At 68.5% G+C, this 15,832-nt stretch overlaps 3 protein-coding genes across 6 annotated transcripts; all 3 read left to right on the top strand.

The window, feature by feature from the left end:
• The first annotated feature begins 678 nt into the window (after positions 1 to 678).
• Positions 679 to 2,527, top strand: LOC121058017 (serine/threonine-protein kinase prpf4B-like). The gene is made up of 3 exons (XM_040532935.1): positions 679 to 1,444; positions 1,660 to 2,219; positions 2,497 to 2,527. The coding sequence occupies exons 1-3, from the start codon at positions 1,232 to 1,234 to the stop codon at positions 2,525 to 2,527; spliced, it is 804 nt and encodes a 267-aa protein (XP_040388869.1). The 5' UTR covers positions 679 to 1,231.
• GIT1 (GIT ArfGAP 1) lies at positions 2,424 to 11,028 on the top strand. 4 transcript variants are annotated; one of them, XM_040533075.1, is made up of 21 exons: positions 2,424 to 2,581; positions 5,388 to 5,521; positions 5,604 to 5,716; positions 5,812 to 5,917; positions 6,012 to 6,098; positions 6,230 to 6,360; positions 6,461 to 6,555; positions 6,649 to 6,691; positions 6,918 to 6,944; positions 7,220 to 7,268; positions 7,363 to 7,435; positions 8,120 to 8,217; positions 8,309 to 8,548; positions 8,637 to 8,789; positions 8,885 to 9,112; positions 9,253 to 9,306; positions 9,570 to 9,656; positions 9,751 to 9,824; positions 9,912 to 10,094; positions 10,172 to 10,235; positions 10,308 to 11,028. In XM_040533075.1, the coding sequence occupies exons 1-21, from the start codon at positions 2,530 to 2,532 to the stop codon at positions 10,518 to 10,520; spliced, it is 2,304 nt and encodes a 767-aa protein (XP_040389009.1). In that variant the 5' UTR covers positions 2,424 to 2,529; the 3' UTR covers positions 10,521 to 11,028. The 4 variants fall into 4 exon arrangements, with proteins under 4 accessions (XP_040389009.1, XP_040389010.1, XP_040389011.1 ...); XM_040533076.1 differs by lacking the exon at positions 6,918 to 6,944; XM_040533077.1 differs by lacking the exon at positions 9,253 to 9,306.
• An 89-nt stretch (positions 11,029 to 11,117) lies between these two features.
• ABHD15 (abhydrolase domain containing 15) lies at positions 11,118 to 14,734 on the top strand. Its single transcript, XM_040533080.1, has 2 exons — positions 11,118 to 12,128; positions 13,196 to 14,734. The coding sequence occupies exons 1-2, from the start codon at positions 11,287 to 11,289 to the stop codon at positions 13,671 to 13,673; spliced, it is 1,320 nt and encodes a 439-aa protein (XP_040389014.1). The 5' UTR covers positions 11,118 to 11,286; the 3' UTR covers positions 13,674 to 14,734.
• Positions 14,735 to 15,832: the final 1,098 nt, after the last annotated feature.

The raw sequence follows: 15,832 nt of genomic DNA, 5'->3' as shown, positions 1-15,832 counted from the left end.
GCGCCACGCTCCCGCTGCCCCCCCCCCTCCCCGGACCCCCCCAAGACCCCCCCGTACCCCCCCAGCCCCCCGGTGCCGCGGGGTGCCCCCACCCCCCCAGCGCTGCCTTTCCCCGCCCCGCTGCGCCGGAGGCAGCCGGTGGCCGGGACCCCCCCCTTCCCCAAGCCCCCCCTCCCCCAGGACCCCCCCCAGGACCCCCCCATCTCCCCGCCAGCCCCGCTGCCCTATGACGTCATAGGCCATCCCCATGGCAACCAGCGGTGAGGTCACAGGGCTGCCAGGCCCGCGGGGGGGGGGGGGCAGGATCCGGACCCCCCCCCTTTGGCGGCCTGGGGTCCCGATGGTGACACCGAGGGGTCCCCAGTGGGACCCGCCCCCAGAGGGACCCTAAACCGTCCTCACCCCAATCCCCCTTGGTCTTGCCCCCCCCTCTGCACCTCTCCTACGTGGTGGGGGGGTTCATCCATCCTGGGGGGCCCATAGGTGGGGACCCCCTGACTGCCCCTGGGGGGGTTGGAAGTGACCCCTGTGCCCCCCCTGCCCGGCCCAGGCTGCCCGCAGTGACCCCACGCTGCAGCTGGGACTGGGGCAGTGGGGGCGCAGGGCTGGGGGCGCAGAGGTGCAGGGCTGGGGGCAGAGCGGAGCAGTGCCCTGGGCTGGGGGGGGCTGCGGCAGGATCAGGAGCAGGAGCAGGACCAGGACCAAGACCAGGATCAGGATCAGGATCAGGACAAGGACCAGGACCAGGGGATGCCCAGGAACAGGAGATGCCCTGGACCAGGACCGGGACTAGGGTCAGGACCAGGACCAGGATCAGGATCAGGATCAGGATCAGGACCAGGAGATGCCCAGGGCCAGGACCAGGACCAGCACCAGGGGATGCCCAGGACCACGAGATGCACTGGACCAAGACGAGGACTAGGAGCAAGATCAGGACCAGGATCAGGAGATGACCAGGACCGGGACCAGGACCAGGACCAGGACCAGGAGATGACAGGGTCTGGGAGACGCGTTGTACCAGGACCAGGATCAGGACCAGGAGATGCCCAGGACCAGGAGATGCCCTGGTCCACGACTAGGACCAGGACCAGGACTAGGACTAGGACTAGGATCAGGACCAGGACCAGGACCACGAGATGCCCTGGTCCAGGACCAGGACCAGGACCTGGACTAGGACCAGGACCAGGACTAGGACTAGAATCAGGACCAGGACCAGGACCAGGACCGGGAGATGACCAGGTCCGGGAGACGCATTGTACCAGGACCAGGATCAGGACCAGGAGATGCCCAGGACCGGGAGATGCCCTGGTCCAGGACCAGGACCAGGACTAGGACCAGGATCAGGATCAGGACCAGGAGATGCCCAGGGCCAGGACCAGGACCAGCACCAGGGGATGCCCAGGACCACGAGATGCACTGGACCAAGACCAGGACTAGGAGCAGGACTAGGACTAGGACCAAGACCAGACTAGGAGCAAGATCAGGACCAGGATCAGGAGGTGACCAGGTCCGGGAGACACGTTGTACCAGGACCAGGATCAGGACAAGGAGATGCCCAGGACCAGGAGATGCCCTGGTCCATGACTAGGACCAGGACCAGGACTAGGACCAGGACCAGGACCAGGACCAGGAGATGACCGGGTCCAGGAGACGCATTGTACCAGGACCAGGACCAGGAGATGCCCAGGACCAGGAGATGCCCTGGTCCAGGACCAGGACCAGGACCAGGACCAGGACCAGGACCGGGACCAGGACCGGGACCGGGACTGGGACCGGGACCAGGACCAGGGGATGGCCAGGACCAGGAGATGCCCTGGACTAGGACTAGGACCAGGACCAGAGGATGCCCAGGACCAAGATCAGGATCAGGACCAGGACCAGGACCAGGAGATGCGTTGTACCAGGACCATGATCATGACTAAGCTCAGGACCAGAACCCGGGGATGCCCAGAACCAGGACCGGGCTGCAGATGGGGGCTGCTCCATCACCGGTGCCTCCCGCCCCGCAGCGGGTGCCCACGGGCTGGGTGTGCCGGTACCGGGGCGGTGCGGTTCCGGAACCGGGCTGTGCCGGTGTCGGTATCGGGGCGGTGCCGGTATCGGGGCGGTGCCGGTATCGGGGCGGTGCAGTGCCGGTACCAGGGCTGTGCGGTGCAGGAGGTGCCGGTACCGGTGCGGGCGGTGCGGGCGGTGCCGGTACCGGTGCGGCGGCGGCCGGGGCGCGGGGCGGGGGCGGCGGCGGGGCCCCTCCTCCGCCGGGGCCGGGCCTGCGCCGCTTCCTGCGGAGCCGCCGGGCGCTGGGAGCAGCCGGCAGCCCCGGCCGGGGGGCCCCTCGCCGTCTGTCCCCCCCCCTTCCCCTTCCTCCTCCTCCTCCTCCTCCTCCTCCTCCTCTTCCTCCTCCTCCTCCTCCTCCTCCTCCTCCCCCCCCCCCCGCCCGGCCCGGTGCCCCCGGCGGGCCCGGACCGCGCCGCCGCCGCCCCCCCCACGCTGGCGCAGAGGCCCGGGCCCGGGCCCGCCTCGCCGCTGAGGATGTCCCGGAAGGCGCAGCGGGCCGAGGTGTGCGCCGATTGCAGCGCCCCAGGTAAGGGCTGACCCCCCCCTCCCAGCCCCCGCCCCCCCCGGGCCCCCCCTTCCCCGTCCAGGGGCTGCAGCCCCCGGAGTCTCCGTTGCCCCCCTCCCCCCCAACCTCCGGTGGGCTCCGGTTGCGGCTCCGGTTGCACCTTGCCGGTGCCCCCCCCCCCGCGCCTGTCTGTGCCCCCCCCGGTTGCATTCGGACCCCCGTAGCCCCCCAGGAGCCAGCTCGTAGCCCTCCCGGTGAGCCCTCCCTCGGTGCACCAGGCGCTGTGCCCCCCCGTTACGCCCGCAGCACCCCCATTCCCCCCCCCCACAAACCCTGCACCCCCCCTCTGAGTGCCCCCCCCCCGCTAACAGCAGTGCCAAGGGCTGCATCCGCACCCCACAGCGAGCCCCCTTCGCACCCCGCACCGCACCCCTTGGGATGCTTGCATCCCCCCAGCAACCCTGCGATGAGCCCCAAATACCCCCCCCCCCCACCGAGCACCCCCTCCTTTTACCCCCCCGAGCCCAAGGAATCTCCTGGAGCACCCCAAATGTGACCCCAGCGCACCACCACAGCCTCTGCGCCCCTCGGCGCGGGCGCTCCCGGTGCCACCCGGGGACCCGGCTGAGGGCAGGGTTTGGGGGGGGACCCTCCCCATGGCCCCCCCAGCGCCCACGCCGGCTGGCTCCGGGGCGGGCAGAGCGGGGCTGCAAGCCGCAGCCTGAGCCTGGGCATGACGGTTCCCATCCGCGGCGGTGCCGGTGCCCGCAGCCCCAGCGCCGGGTGCCAGCCCGCGGGCGTCGTGCCGGGGGCCGCTCCCCAAAACCCGTGCCGGCGGCCGGCCCCGCGGCGCCGAGGCGATGAATGAACGGGGCCCGAGCATCGAGGCTGGCCTCGCAGCCGGCCCCGGAAAGCTGCCCGCGGGCGAAGGCTGTGCCGAAATTATTCCGGCCGCGTGCCAAGGGACGGATCCTGCCAGGAGAGCCGGCGGCACGCGTGGGCGCGGGGCTGCCCCGGCCGGCGGTGGGCGAGCGGGGGCCGCGGCGGGCAGCGGGGGGTACCCGGGGCTCTCCGCGGGGCGCCGCGAGCCTGGCGGTGCCGAGGCTCCCAGCCCAGGGGGGGGAAATGGAAACCAGTTTCTTCCAATCTCTTATCGCCCGGCGGCCATGTGAGGAAATGAGTTATAAAGTCCAGAGGCCGCTTCCTACCGCGCTGGGAGTGCCCGTGCCGGGGATGCGCGGCCCCACGTGGGTGCCCCAAGGGGTGCCCGGCGTGCCCCGGCCTCGCTGCCTGCCCTGCTCAGCCCCAAACCCGCCCTACTGTCCCCAGGTGGGGGTGCCAGCTGGCCCCAACCCTCCCCTCGCTGGGGCTGGGGGGGGCTTCTGCATCAGCCCCCCCGTTACACACATCCCAGCGCGGGGAAGGCGCACCCTCGGGGTGCGGGGTCCCTCCGTGCCAAGGCTCTCCAAGCCACCCCGATGCCCCCACGCATCCCTCCGGGTCCTGCTGGTGCAGAAGGGGTGACACACCGTGGGACCCCAAATCTATAGGGTGCTGGGGCTGCAGAAGCCTGGCTGGTGTCATGGTGTCCCCCCCCCCACCACCACCACCCCGGCCCTGCACGCAGCGTCCTGTTCCCGGCAGCGCCCCGTGGGCCGCGGGCGCGGAGGCGCAGATGCAGCCGCGCCGGCTGCCAAGGCGCTGCCATCTGCCCGGGCAGCGCTGCCAGGCTGGGGGGGGGGGGCTGTGGGGCCGGTGCTGGGTGCACCCCCAAAATGGGGTCCTCAGGGCTGCCCGTCACACTGTGGGACCACCAGTGGGGTCTTGGGGAGGGGGCCGGGACCCCGCAGGCAGGAAGGAAGCGCCGGAGCCTGGCTGCTCGCCTGCCTTCCTCTGCGGGGTCGCGGGGACAAGGCACCATTTGGGGACAGGGTGGGCAGCGAGGGCTGCCACCCCGCCGGGCTGTGCGCCCCTGTGTGCGTCCCTTCCTCCCATGGCACTGCGGGGTGTTTGTGTAGGCCCTACAGAAACAAGGGTGGAAGCGCCGGCTCTGGGGCTGGGCAGAGGCTGGCACGGCTCTGTCACAGCAGAGGGGCCATCGGGGACAACCTGTGTGCAGGAGGGTGGCACCCCCTGCCCCATCTGTCCCCTGCCCTTTCCACCTGTGCAGGGTGGGGGCCAGGACCTGTTTGGGGTGCTGGTTGGGGGGAGCTGGCCCCCCCGGGCCAGCAGCGGGGCCCCCGTGGGTGCCGTGGCTGGAGCGGGGCCGGTGCCAGCGGCGCGGCCGCTCAAACGTCCCTTTGTTCTCATGGGGACACAAAGGGCTCCAGTCCGGCCGGGCTGGGAGGGGGGGCAGCAACTGGGGCTGGGGAGGGGGCACGGTGCTGGGGAGGGGGCACAGCATCAGCTCCCCAAATCTGGGGGGCTGCAAAGCCAGCGACGGCTGCATGCGTGGGTGCCCACCCTTTTGGGGGGTGCGCTGCACCCAGCCGGAGACCCCCCCCTTCCCTTCCCCATGCCCAGCCCGGAGCTCAGGGGGTGCACGGCCCCCCCAGGTCGGGGTGCCCCCGCTCACTGCGTGGGGCTGGCGTCGCCCCCGCTGCCGGCCGCCCTCGCGCTGGGGGAGGCCGAATCCTGCCTCCCCCCCCCCCAGCCGGTGCCTGGTTGCCAATGGAAACCTTTGGGTTTCCCCCGGCGGTGGGATGAGCCCCTCGCCGTCGCCTGGGAAACCACCGCGTTGCCGCGGCAACACTGCCCCCCCCCCTCCAAAATTCGGGCGTTGGATGGAAGGGGGGGACCCCCCCGTAACGCCCCGTGCCCCCCGCAGACCCCGGCTGGGCCTCCATCAACCGCGGCGTCCTCATCTGCGACGAGTGCTGCAGCGTGCACCGCAGCCTGGGCCGCCACATCTCCATCGTCAAGCACCTGCGCCACAGCCCCTGGCCCGCCACCCTGCTCCAGGTGGGTGCCCCGGCCTTGGGGAGGGGGCCGTGGGGGGGCGTGGGGGGGTCCCGGCGCCCACCGCCGTGCCTCTGCCCCGCAGATGGTGCACACCTTAGCCAGCAACGGGGCCAACTCCATCTGGGAGCACTCGCTGCTGGATCCGGCCCAGGTGCAGAGCGGGCGCCGCAAGGCCAACCCGCAGGACAAAGTGCAGTAAGTGTGGGCCGCGGGGAGGGGGCTGCGATGGCCGGGTGCCCCCCCCCTCACCGCCTGCCCCCCCGCCCCCCCCTCTCCCGCCTCCCCACCAGCCCCACCAAGTCGGAGTTCATCCGCGCCAAGTACCAGATGCTGGCCTTCGTCCACAAGCTGCCCTGCCGGGACGACGACGGCGTCACCGCCAAGGACCTCAGCAAGGTGGGGGCGCGGGGAAAGCCCCCCCCCCCCCCCCCCCCCGGTGGTGGTGGGGGGACAAACCCGGCACTTACCCCCGCCGCCTCTCCTCCCACAGCAATTGCACTCCAGCGTGCGGACGGGCAACCTGGAGACCTGCCTGCGCCTGCTCTCGCTGGGGGCTCAGGCCAACTTCTTCCACCCGGTGAGCACCCCGTGCCGTGGGGCTGGCTGTGGGGTCAGCTATGGGGCCAGCTGTGGGGCCCTGGGGGTCTCGGAGCCCCCCGGGGTGTGCTTCTGCCCGGTCCCGGAGGCTGATGCTCGCCGTGCCCGCAGGAGAAGGGCACCACGCCGCTGCACGTGGCGGCCAAGGCCGGGCAGATCCTGCAGGCAGAGCTGCTGGTGGTCTACGGCGCCGACCCCGGGGCGCCCGACGTGAACGGCCGGACCCCCATCGACTACGCCAGGTGAGTAGAAGGCGGGGGAGAAAAACGGGGCGGGGGGGGGGGGGGGGGGTTGTTCACCAGCACCCCGGGGTCGGCATCACCCCTGCCCGTGCCCCCACAGGCAGGCGGCCCAGCACGAGCTGGCGGAGCGGCTGGTGGAGTGCCAGTACGAGCTGACCGACCGGCTGGCCTTCTACCTCTGCGGCAGGAAGCCGGGTGAGTGCCAGGCTCGGCGCTGGGGCTCAGCCCTTGGTGGGGTGGGGGGGGCAAAAAGGGGGGGCCGCTCTCACCACCCCTGTCTTTGCGCAGACCACAAGAACGGGCACTACATCATCCCGCAGATGGCAGACAGGTGAGCGCCCCGCGGCCACGCCACCGACACCCCCGTCCCCCCCGGCGTCCCCGCTGGGCCGAGGGGGGGACCACGGCCGCCTGCCCGTGACCGGCGTTGGAGCGTCTTTGGGGGGGGGGTGGGATGGGGTGGGGGGGCCCGTGTAGCGTGGTTGGAGGGCCGTGCGTGCGCGTTTAACGTCCTCCTTTATCCTGTTCTTCCCTCCGCTGCCTTCTCCGGAGCGCAGGGTGCGCCCAAAGTGCATGGCACAGAGGTATTGTCCGCTCGGCTCTCGGCACCGGGGGCCCCCCCGCTGCAGCCCCCCGGCGCTCAGTGCAGCCCGGCGGGGGGCACCCGGGTGGGGGGGTCCAGCTTGTCCCGTGCCACCTCGCCCCCCGGCCCCGTGCCTGCCCGCCAGCCCCTCTCCCTGCTCAGCGAAGCCCCCCCCCAAGCCTGGGGGCATCTGGGGTGCGTCTGGGGAGCGTTTTGGTGGGGAAAAAACAGGAATAACCCCCAATTTGTGTCCCCCCCCCCCCATGCACCCCACAGCCTGGACCTCTCTGAGCTGGCCAAGGCGGCGAAGAAGAAGCTGCAGGCGGTGAGTGGGGAGCGGGGCCGGGCCGGGGGGGGGGGCTCAGCGCCTGCCACCCCCTGGCCTGACATTTGTGTCCCCCCCCCCCGTCCTGCTGCAGCTCAGCAACCGCCTCTTCGAGGAGCTGGCCATGGACGTGTACGACGAGGTGGATCGCCGGGAGAACGACGCGGGTGAGCTGGGCCATGGGGAGCAGCCGGGGGTGGCTGCAGGGTGTCCCCCCCCCGCTCGGTGCTGGCGGGCATCCCGGCTCGGGGAGGAGCAGGAGCAGGCAGCGGGGGGGGGGGGGGGGGGGGGGGGGGAGCGATCCGGCACCGCAGGCCCCTCCTTCCTCATTCCTCCGGCCGGGGCCGGGGGCCGTTTCCTCCACGCAAGGGGCTGCTGCCACGCGACGGGACGTGGGGGTGCTGGAGGTGGGTGCTGGGCCCCCCCCCGAGCCCCGGGGCTGGGGGGACAAGCCCTGGTCTGCTTTTGTGGGGTGCCCCGGGTCCTCAGGGAAGGGTGCGGGGGGGGGGATCCTTTTCCAGGGAAAGGCAGGCAGCGATGTGCATGCCAAAATTGCTCCACCCTTGGCTGGGGGGGCCACGGGGCTGTGCCCCAAAGGGATCTGGGGGTCCCGGGTGTGGGGAGCCCCCCCCCCCCCGGGGAAGATGGGGTGGCTGGGGGAGGCGATTCCCGTCAGCACAGCTGGGCTCCGCTCCCAGCCCCAGCACGCTGGCCCTGAGCCCGCGCCTGCGTCCTGCCGGCCCCGCGGCCTGCCCGGGGTGGGGACAGCACCCCTGGCCCCCCCCCCCCCGTCTCGGCTGCCCCCCGGTGTGGGGTCGGAGCCCCCCCTGACGCCGGGTCCCTGCCCGCAGTGTGGCTGACGACGCAGAACCACAGCACTCTGGTGACGGAGCGCAGCGCCGTCCCCTTCCTCCCCGTCAACCCCGAGTACTCGGCCACCCGCAACCAGGTGAGCCCCGCCGGGCCCCTCGTGCCCCCCCCAGCCTTACACCCAGAGCCCCCCCTCACCCCTTTTCTTCCCCCCCCGCTTCACCTCCCAGGGCCGGCAGAAGTTGGCTAGGTTCAACGCCAGGGAGTTCGCCACGCTGCTCATCGACATCCTCGGGGAGGCCAAGCGCCGGCAGCAAGGGAAGAGCCTGCTGAGCCCCACGGGCGACCTCGACTTCTCCCTGCGGAGCCAGAGCGACCTGGACGACCAGCACGACTACGACAGCGTCGCCTCCGACGAGGACACGGACCAGGAGCTGCTGCGCAACGCCTCCCGCAACAACCGTGCCCGGGTGAGCCCCGCGCGCCCCCATCTCCTCCCCACCGCTCAGCGCCCCCCTGCCGGGGTCGGATCCTGGCGCTGAGCCCCTCTCCCCGCAGAGCATGGACTCCTCGGACCTGTCGGATGGCCCCATCACGCTGCAGGAGTACCTGGAGGTGAAGAAGGCCCTGGCCGCCTCGGAGGCCAAGGTGCAGCAGCTGATGAAGGTGAACAACAGCCTGAGCGATGAGCTGCGCCGGCTGCAGCGCGAGGTGGGTGCGGGGCCGCCGGGACTCCCATCGTACACCCCGCTATCCCTGCCTATCCCCCCCCCCCCCCTCCTAATTTTTCCTTCACCTTGCTGCAGATCCACAAGCTGCAGTCGGAAAACACGCAGATCCGGCAGCAGACGGGGCCCCCGCACCCGGCCCCGGCCCCCAGCGAGCGCCCGGAGCACGGGCACCCCCCCGGCACGGCCCCCCCGCACCGCCGGGACCGCCAGGCCTTCTCCATGTACGAGCCCGGCTCGGCGCTGAAACCTTTCGGGCAGCCGGTGGAGGAGCTGGTGACCAGGCTGCAGCCCTTCGGCAGCAGCGTGAGTGCTCCAGAGGAGGGGGACGGGGGGGTTTGGGGGGGGAGCTGAGGGCACCCCAAGGGGTTGGTGGTGATGCAGAGCTGGGTTCCTTCCCTGGGGGGCCGGGGGCGGCGGGGCCTTACCCTTTCGTGTGTCGCCAGGAGGCGGAGGACGAGGCTCTGTACTCCATGCACATCCCGGCCAGCGTGTACCGGGTAAGGGGGCCGCGGCGGGGGCGGCTCCTGCATGGGACGTGGTGGCCATCGTCCTCCCGAGTGCCAGCCCTCCATGTCTTCCTGGGACGTGTCCCCACCTCCCCTGCATGGCCGGGACCCCCCCCCCCCCCCCCGGGAGGTTCCCGCATGCAGGGCGGCCGTGTGCCCTCTGCTCGTCCTCCCCTGCGCGTGCCCGGGGTCGGTTCCGCGGGGTCCTGCGCACCCCGTTCAGCGCCGTCTTCCCTCCTGTCTTCCCCCTCCAGATGCGGAAAGGTCCGTCGGCCTCCTCCATGCCCTTTCCCCCATCCTCCCCGCTGCTCTCCTGCCCGCCTGATGGTGCCCGGCACATGGTGACGTACTGGGGTGGATTTGGGGTGGGGGGACCCTGTCCCCGTGCAGGATTGGGGCTGGGCAGGGCTTTGACGCCGCTCCTCTGCCCTACAGAGCAAACTGGACCGGCACGGCAGCGGCACCGACAGCGACTACGACAACACCCAGGCGGGCGAGATCCTGCTTGGGTGAGTAACGGGGCTGGGGACTGCGCTGCCACCCTGCTTTGGGGACGTGGGGCTGGCGCTGACCTGCAGGTGTTTTGGTCCCCGCAGCATGGAGGGGAAGCGTTTCGTGGAGCTGAGCAAGGACGAGGACTTCCCCCACGAGCTGGACCCGCTGGACGGGGAGCTGGATCCCGGGCTGCCCAGCACGGAGGACGTCATCCTCAAAACCGAGCAGGTCACCAAGAACATCCAGGAGCTGCTGCGGGCTGCCCAGGAGTCCAAGCACGACAGGTAGGGCTGTGCCGCGGCCCTGGGGGTCCAGGAGCCGTCGTGTCCCCCCCACCCCTAACCCCTCTCCTATCCCCCAGCTTTGTGCCCTGCTCGGAGAAGATCCACTTGGCCGTGACGGAGATGGCATCGCTCTTCCCCAAGGTAGGAGGGTTGGGGTGGCCCCAATCTCCCCACATCGTCCCCGGCCCATGCCCTGACGCTATCCCCCCGCAGAAGCCGGCGCTGGAGACGGTGCGGAGCTCGCTGCGGCTGCTCAACGCCAGCGCCTACCGGCTGCAGAGCGAGTGCCGCAAGACCGTGCCCCCCGAGCCGGGCGCCGCCGTGGACTACCAGCTCCTGACGCAGCAGGTCATCCAGTGTGCCTACGACATCGCCAAGGCCGCCAAGCAGCTGGTCACCATCACCACCCGCGAGAAGAAGCAGTGAGCGCCGGCCCGCGCCCTCCTGCACCTCCCCGGCCTCTCCTCTCCTCTCCCCCCATCTCCTCCTCCCTCCTTTCTGGCGGCGTTTGGCACGCGGGGGTGCAAGTGGCCTTAGCCCTTGCGGGGCCAGGGCGCGGGGCGAGCCCCCGCATCCCCCCCCCCCCCCGGCGCCGCCGTGGAGCTGGTGCTCAGCTGTGGGGTAGGTGCCTGCGTCCCCCTGTACAGACCCCTGCCCGCCCCGCGCAGCCCACCCCCGGGGCATGCGCCTAACTTATCCTGTACATAGCGTGTGCAGCTGCCCGTGCTGGCGGCGGTGATGTCCCCCCTACCCCTCCTCATTCCTCGCCGGGCGGCCGGTACCCCTGGGGCCGCCGGCAGCGTTACACTGGACCGGGATGCCCGCGGCCCCCCCCCCTCTCCCCAGGCGTCCTGCCCCACGCCGGGGCCGCGCTCCCTACTGTAAGATGTGTTCTTGTACATTTGTATCAATAAAGATGTGAGCATTGCACGGACCCCCGGCTCCTACAGCTGGGGGGCTTTGGGGCAACGCAGGGGTGACCCTATCCTGTCCCCACCATAGCGAGGGCTGCAGGGAGCCTGGCACCACGCTCACGTTTCACCCAGTCCCCTTGGCCCCGGCTGGCGGCCGGTCACGCCGTCCCCGGCACGGCCCCTGCTGCTCGCCCAGCCCCGGGGCTGGGCCTTCCCGGCAGAGCCCCGCCGCCTCTCTGCGCACCCTCCGAGCACCGGGGCTGCCGGCCGGGGCCCTCATGCTGTCCCCTGAGGGTTTGGTGGCCGTGGCCGCCGTGGTCACTTGCCTGGGCTACCTGGCATGGCACCTTCTGTGTGGGAGGCTGGAGGTGCCCAGAGGTCTGGAGGATGAGGAGGAGGAAGAGGAGGGGACCCCCATCCTCACTGAGGACGGCGTGGTGTGCTGCCGGCTGCTGTGCAAGCCCTCGGCGCTGGCCCAGCACCTGGAGCGGAGCTTGGGGCGCTCAGCAGCATTGAGGGGGGGGCCCTGGCCGTGGCCTCGCTGGCCTCGTCTCCGTCTGCTGCAGCAGCTCCTGCCGCCCCCCCAGCCGGCACCGGCGGTGGTCCGGGAGCATCTGCAGGTCCCCGACGGCGGCCTGGTGGCCCTGGACTGGCTGGTGGGGCCGCGGGGGGCCGGGGGCCGGCGGCGGGGCAGCGGGGGCCCCCCCAGCCCGGTGCTGCTGCTCATCCCCAACGCCGCCGGCAAGGTGCCGGGGGGGCTCCTGCAGCTGGGCTGCCGGGCGCTGGAGCTCGGCTACGTCCCCGTCGTCTTCAACCGGCGGGGACACAACGGCTGCCCCCTGGCCACCCCCCGGCTCCAGCCCTTCGGGGACCCCGGGGACCTGCGTGAGGCCGTGGCCTACGTGTGCTGCCGGCACCCCGCCGCCCCGCTGCTGGCCGTCAGCGAGGGCTCGGGCTCGGGGCTGCTGCTGGCCTACCTGGGCGAGAGCGGCTCCTCCAGCCGCCTGGCCGCCGCCGCCTGCCTCTCGCCCGTCTTCCGCGCCCGGGACTGGTTCGAGGCCCCGCTGCCCCGGCTCTACGAGTGGCCGCTGCTGCTGCACCTCAAGCGGGGACTCAGCAGGTCAGTGGGGACCGGGGACGGGGACGGGGATGGGGGGGGGGGGTGTCCCTGTGCCGGGAGTCCCAGTGTCAGCGGAGGTGCTGAGGGCAGCAAAACGCGCTGGTTAATGAACACCAGCCCCGGCAGCTGGCAGCGGCTGCGGGGTTGGGCTCATCAGCAACACGCCGCGGGGTTGTGGCAGCCATTTGGGGTTCTCCCCGTAGGAAAACATCCCCCCCCCCCCCCCCCCCTTGCCCCCCACAGCTGCACTGGGTGCATTATTGAGCCTCTCTCCCCCCCCCCCCCCCCCCCCCCCCCCCCCCCCCCCCCCCCCCAGCACTAGAGCATGGGATGCTGAGCGGGGCCAGCCGCAGCACTGCTTGCCCCCAGCACCCTGGGGGGGGCTCCCCTATGGGGTGGGGGGGGTGCCCTGACCACCCACCTGTGGCTGCAGCCCCCCCCCACCCTGTCCCACAGTGTGCCGTGTCCCTGTTACCCGGTGTCACCCGAGTGCCAGCATGGGCTGGGCTGGGTGACGGGGGCCTTGAGCAAGCGTCACCTCCAGGGGTGGTGCTGAGAGCTTTGGGGGAAAAAGGGGCTTAATAAGGGGAGGGAATGAGGGTCAATATAAACAAATAATAATTAAAAAAAAATAATAATCAACCCCGAAACTGATTGGGGAGGGGAAAAGAAACAAAACACGGCAGCCCTAAGCCTCTGCAGAGCCTGGGTGGGTGCCATGAGGCTGTGTATAATGCGGGCTGGGGATTTGGGGGGGGGGGGGAGGTGTTTGAAATGGGGACCCTACGGCTGGCCTGGAGGCAGTGGGGGGGGGGGGGGGGTCTGCCCCCCCCCCCCCCACCATCTCCCCCCTACCCCTTGCAATCGGTGCTGTCATGGCAACAGTGCCGGCTGCCTCCCGTTGCCATGGCTCCTGGGGTGGCGCCAGGATGCTGCAGGGACACCCCCACCCCACCCCATAGCAGCACACGGGGAGGGGAACCCCAACCCTGCGTTAGGGCCGCCGGGGCGCACAGCCCCATACACGGCACCGTCCCCAGTGCCCCCAGCCCGTGCCGTACCCGCAGGTACGCGGGCGCCCTGGCCGAGGCGGTGGACGTGGCCAAGCTGCTGGGCAGCCGCTCGCTGCGGGAGCTGGAGGAAGCCCTCTTCTGCGGGACCGAGAGCAGCCCCGCCAGCTGGGAAGCCTACTGGGAGCGCAACGAGCCCCTGCGCGATGCCGACGAGGTGGCCGTGCCCGTGCTGTGCGTCTGCAGCGCCGACGACCCCGTCCGCGGGCCCCCTGCCCGCACGCTGCCCGTGGAGCTGTTCCGCAGCAGCCCCTACTTCTTCCTGCTGCTCACCCCACGCGGGGGCCACTGCGGCTTCCCCCAGCGTGGCCCCGGGCGATGCTGGGGCCACGAGGCCGTGCTGGAGTACTTCAGGGCCATCGGCGAGTTCCTGCGGGCGGAGGAGCGGAGGACCGGGGTGCTGCAGCCCCGTCGATGGGGGGTTCCCCTCCCCGAGCCCCCCGCCTTCACCTGGCAGCGGTCCTACACCAGGTAGCCCCCTCCCCCCCACCCCATCACCAGCTCAGGAACGCAGGCAGACACTCCGTGTACTAAAATTACTTTATTACAGTTGATTTTTTTTTTTTTTTAACATTTCCTTTGCTATGATACAAAGGATACTTACAAACAAAATATTACATATGACCTTATTTTTTTTTTTTTTCTCTTCTCTTATTTTCTGACAACTTGGTAACAGCTTTAAATGCACAATCTATACAATTAATACAGGTTATATATGAGCTATAATGTATGTTGAACCAGAAGAATACCAGAATACTGACAATATACTGTACATTAAGCCTTACCAGTTAGTGCTCGTGGCATTTTCTACCAGAAGGAAAACGCACACCTGTAGATTCACTCATACCAGCTGGTGCTACCAGACATGGAAGCAGGAAGGCGTTCAATTCCCCTATTTAAATCCTTCGCGGCCCACCACCGTCGGCGCTGGGCCTGGAACCCTCAGACCAGTGTTCATAGTAAAACAGCAGATATGTGTGTGTTTTTCTACCTGATGCTCTGCAGCACAGAACCACGACGGCGGGTGCCTTTCCCAGACCCCCCGCGGCAGCCTGGCTTTGCCGAAGCTGCGTTGCTGTACCTGGATGAAACCCCGCGGCGCTGGGCGAGCTCTTGGTGGGGAGCTGGACGTCCTGATGGGGGAGAGGAGGAAGAAGAGGAGGAGGAGGATGGGGAAAGCAGCCACGGCCTCGCTGCCGTCAATAGGCAGCTCTGGGCTCTGTGCACTCCAACACGCAGGCACCGGAGGGTAGGAGCAAGCCCAGGGCACATCGCTCCGCCGGCCCCGTCCCAGCCCGGCAAAACCTTGGCCCCCGCGGGGCACGGGATGCCCGAGGCGCCGGAAGCAGCCTTGAGGCCTCGCCAGAAAGGGTTTGCTTTTGTTTCGCAGCCAAAGCTAGACTGGTGTCGCTACAGGTGTGCACTTCCCCTCCTCCCGCCATGGTCTACTTCCACTGATAAGGTTACATTTTTATTTTTTATTTTTTTCTTTAAAGCAACCAGCAAGTGAAGCGCTTTTAGTTGACTGGCAAAAGATCTGGCATTTGCACAGAAGCTGCAAATGGAAAATAGCCATCCACTCCTCCCACCCGCTGCATCCCATCCCAGAAAAACCCAAATGGATGGTGGAGGAAAAAAACAGGGGTGGAGAAGAGGAAGGGGGTGGGGAAACAGGTTGGAAAATACCAGGTTCGAGTTAACATTTCGTTGACTTCACACAATGCTTGTGCAAAAAGAAACAAAACAAAACCCCAAACAAACAAAAACCAAAACCAGGAACATGCTGGAAATAATGAAAACAAATGGAAAGTAATATATAAAATTAAAAATATAAATAGGATGTCTGGCTGACTGGTAGAAGAATAGGTCATTTAGGTTACAAAAAGGAATATACATTCAAGAGGCTCTGAACCCAGTGGGGTAACTGATGTTAAACTTGTGTTAATAGTTAGGCTAGAATTCTCAAGTTTGTCTTTAAAATCTTCACAATACAAGCAAGCTATTTTTTAAAAAATATACACTATACACACCTCACACAGCTTCTCCTACCCTTATTACACACGTTACGCTACCCTCTCGTACACTAAACCAAGGGGGTCTCACGGCTAACTTACGCAAGGTAGTCCATCCTCGCCCGAACTGTTCGCCTCGCGGTGTCGATGGCTCAATGGTGTCTGCGGCACCACAAGCAGGACCGAGCAACCCACGCGTTAACACGACCTTCTCAAGCATTCACAAGTCACCAAAATGGCTGTAGCCTTTTATGTTATACACACTTCACTTTGTAACGGTTAAGTATTTACATCGGGTCTGCCCCCACGGTTAGCTGTTCCTAGGCAGGTAAAAATGTTCCTGTTCCAAGCAAGCAAGGGGAAGAGCTGCGAGGGGTTAGGAGGAAAGGAAAGCTGAAGAAAGGAAGCAGGTGGTTTGCTTGCCAGAAGCCAAACCCGTATGCACGAGGATGCCTCTCCTTCTCTGATGCCGCTTGAGTCCTTAAAAAGCTCCCGTCCCCAAGGACCGATGGGGGCGACTGGAAAACCAGCCCTCGAGAGCACGGCCTCGCCCGCGCTCCGCCCTCCTCTGCTCGTAGCTTCCCAGGACACGCGGCAAAGCCAGTCTCCACTTGCAGACTTG

The sequence above is a fragment of the Cygnus olor genome, chromosome 20 (genome assembly GCF_009769625.2).
Source record: "Cygnus olor isolate bCygOlo1 chromosome 20, bCygOlo1.pri.v2, whole genome shotgun sequence".
Classification (NCBI taxonomy): domain Eukaryota; kingdom Metazoa; phylum Chordata; class Aves; order Anseriformes; family Anatidae; genus Cygnus; species Cygnus olor.
The sequence above is the reverse complement of the archived record's forward strand: the minus strand, read 5'-3'. Positions and strand labels throughout refer to the sequence as shown.

What these genes read in the sequence shown, in the direction of transcription:
- GIT1 (XM_040533075.1), top strand. Translation starts at nt 2,530, where the DNA reads ATGTCCCGGAAGGCGCAGCGGGCCGAGGTGTGCGCCGATTGCAGCGCC. An exon ending in CGCCGATTGCAGCGCCCCAG is followed by an intron (nt 2,582 to 5,387) that starts GTAAGGGCTGAC and finishes TGCCCCCCGCAG; the next exon opens with ACCCCGGCTGGGCCTCCATC. An exon ending in CGAAGAAGAAGCTGCAGGCG is followed by an intron (nt 7,269 to 7,362) that starts GTGAGTGGGGAG and finishes GTCCTGCTGCAG; the next exon opens with CTCAGCAACCGCCTCTTCGA.
- LOC121058017 (XM_040532935.1), top strand. Translation starts at nt 1,232, where the DNA reads ATGACCAGGTCCGGGAGACGCATTGTACCAGGACCAGGATCAGGACCA. An exon ending in AGACCAGGACTAGGAGCAGG is followed by an intron (nt 1,445 to 1,659) that starts ACTAGGACTAGG and finishes GAGACGCATTGT; the next exon opens with ACCAGGACCAGGACCAGGAG. An exon ending in CCGGTGCGGCGGCGGCCGGG is followed by an intron (nt 2,220 to 2,496) that starts GCGCGGGGCGGG and finishes ACGCTGGCGCAG; the next exon opens with AGGCCCGGGCCCGGGCCCGC.
- ABHD15 (XM_040533080.1), top strand. Translation starts at nt 11,287, where the DNA reads ATGCTGTCCCCTGAGGGTTTGGTGGCCGTGGCCGCCGTGGTCACTTGC. An exon ending in CTCAAGCGGGGACTCAGCAG is followed by an intron (nt 12,129 to 13,195) that starts GTCAGTGGGGAC and finishes CCGTACCCGCAG; the next exon opens with GTACGCGGGCGCCCTGGCCG.